Source organism: Sinocyclocheilus anshuiensis, unplaced genomic scaffold, assembly GCF_001515605.1.
Source record: "Sinocyclocheilus anshuiensis isolate Anshui unplaced genomic scaffold, SAMN03320099.WGS_v1.1 scaffold273, whole genome shotgun sequence".
Classification (NCBI taxonomy): domain Eukaryota; kingdom Metazoa; phylum Chordata; class Actinopteri; order Cypriniformes; family Cyprinidae; genus Sinocyclocheilus; species Sinocyclocheilus anshuiensis.
Window position 1 is genome coordinate 53,782 of NW_015540857.1, and position 1,771 is coordinate 55,552.

Here is a 1,771-nt window from a genome sequence, read left to right on the forward strand (position 1 = left end):
GATTAAAAATACAAACCTAAACCCAGCAATATTTGCAATTACATAACCTCCTTTGGAAATTATCTACGGTAACATTTCATAGTTAACATTAACAAATCTTATAACATTTCATAAATATAACTTATCATATAAATATATGATCATAAAATTCAGCATATATAATTATTAAAAATAAACAACAATAAAAGTTGAATAACCATTTATAAGAAACCCTATTACCTAACCCTAACCCATCACATAAATAAAATTATGTGTGTATATATATATATATATATATATAATGATTTCTTTTATTGTTTTACAAAAAAAGTACATTATATGTATCAACCATTTATAATAATAATAATAAAAATAATAATAACAATTTGAAGATTTATTAAAACGTGTAAAAAAATAAAAATTTCTTCCTCAGATAAGACAGCAGCATAGTCTCGGGGTCTGGGTTCTCCTCCATTATCTGTCAATAAGAGTATATATATATATATATATATATATATATATATAATGATTTCTTTTATTGTTTTACAAAAAAAGTACATTATATGTATCAACCATTTATAATAATAATAATAAAAATAATAATAACAATTTGAAGATTTATTAAAACGTGTAAAAAAATAAAAATTTCTTCCTCAGATAAGACAGCAGCATAGTCTCGGGGTCTGGGTTCTCCTCCATTATCTGTCAATAAGAGGTAGAAACATATGCAAAATGCTTTCAGTTTATGCAGATTTTATTAAATATCTTTTAAAAAATATTATAATCGCTGTCTCTATTCAAATTAAATTCAATGTCTTTTTCCAGATTATCTTGTCATTATTATGCTCTATGCATTACTTTTAGGATTGAATTTGACAACATGTTCACAAACAAATCTTCGCTACAGTTAAAGAACATTTACAACAAACACATGACCAGGCTACACTTGTAACGTTACAAAGGATTTCTGCAGATAAGCACCTTTTTCCCGTTGACACAGAAAATCAAGCCATCGTTCCTGGTTTGTTCAGCCATATTCTCAAAGTTTATGTCCAATACAAAGGATCACCTCTGGGATCGCCACCAAAACTGAGAAAATGTTTTCGGCAAAGTGCGAAAAGTAGAAATGGAAAACTAGAAGAAAGGTTCGTAAAGGCGGTGCTTATCTTACTGGAAGTTATAAAGTTATCAGTTAAGCTATGAAGTACGATTCGTTTAAATATTCATTCTCATGTTTAAACTCTTCATCGTGTATTTTTGCAATTCGACGCTATTATTAATGTGTCCCAATATACTTATTCTGGTCTAAACAGACGTTGTCATGTGCAATATGTTACTTTTCTCAGCACTTATTGAACCAATTACAGCAGTTTGTGATTACTAGACTCTTTTAAACAAACCTTTTATAAAGAATAAATTAGCCGATTTAAATGATGATGCGTTTTAGAACAAAAAGCTCTCCATTTACTGAAGTTTGAATGTTTGAATGTTACTCACCGAGCTTCGTTAATCACTTTCCCGTGGTTCTCTGTCCCTGAATTTGTAGTTTTAGTTTGTTTGTCTTATTGACAGACTTTTAAAAGTGCGTGACAGACTGATTTGCTGTAATCTGCAGTAGGCTATTTGAATTTTATTATGTATATTTACCACCAGATGGCGACAGAAGCATAAAAGTAACTTTCAAACCTGAACATAAGATGGCGCCAGACGCCAATGTGTAATTAACGCATCTGACCACAAGATGGCGGCAGAAGCAAGAATAATAAAAACCACCAAACCCAGCTCTACATAA

At 29.8% G+C, this 1,771-nt stretch overlaps 1 protein-coding gene across 1 annotated transcript in view; it reads right to left on the minus strand.

The window, feature by feature from the left end:
* Positions 1 to 1,491, minus strand: part of LOC107687882 (aldehyde oxidase 1-like) — a 33,654-nt gene extending 32,163 nt beyond the window's left edge. Inside the window, 3 exon segments of the mRNA XM_016485366.1 lie at positions 622 to 681; positions 961 to 1,113; positions 1,477 to 1,491. Coding sequence (XP_016340852.1) covers positions 622 to 681; positions 961 to 1,014 — 114 coding nt within the window. The 5' untranslated portion in view covers positions 1,015 to 1,113; positions 1,477 to 1,491.
* Between the last annotated feature and the right edge of the window lie 280 nt (positions 1,492 to 1,771).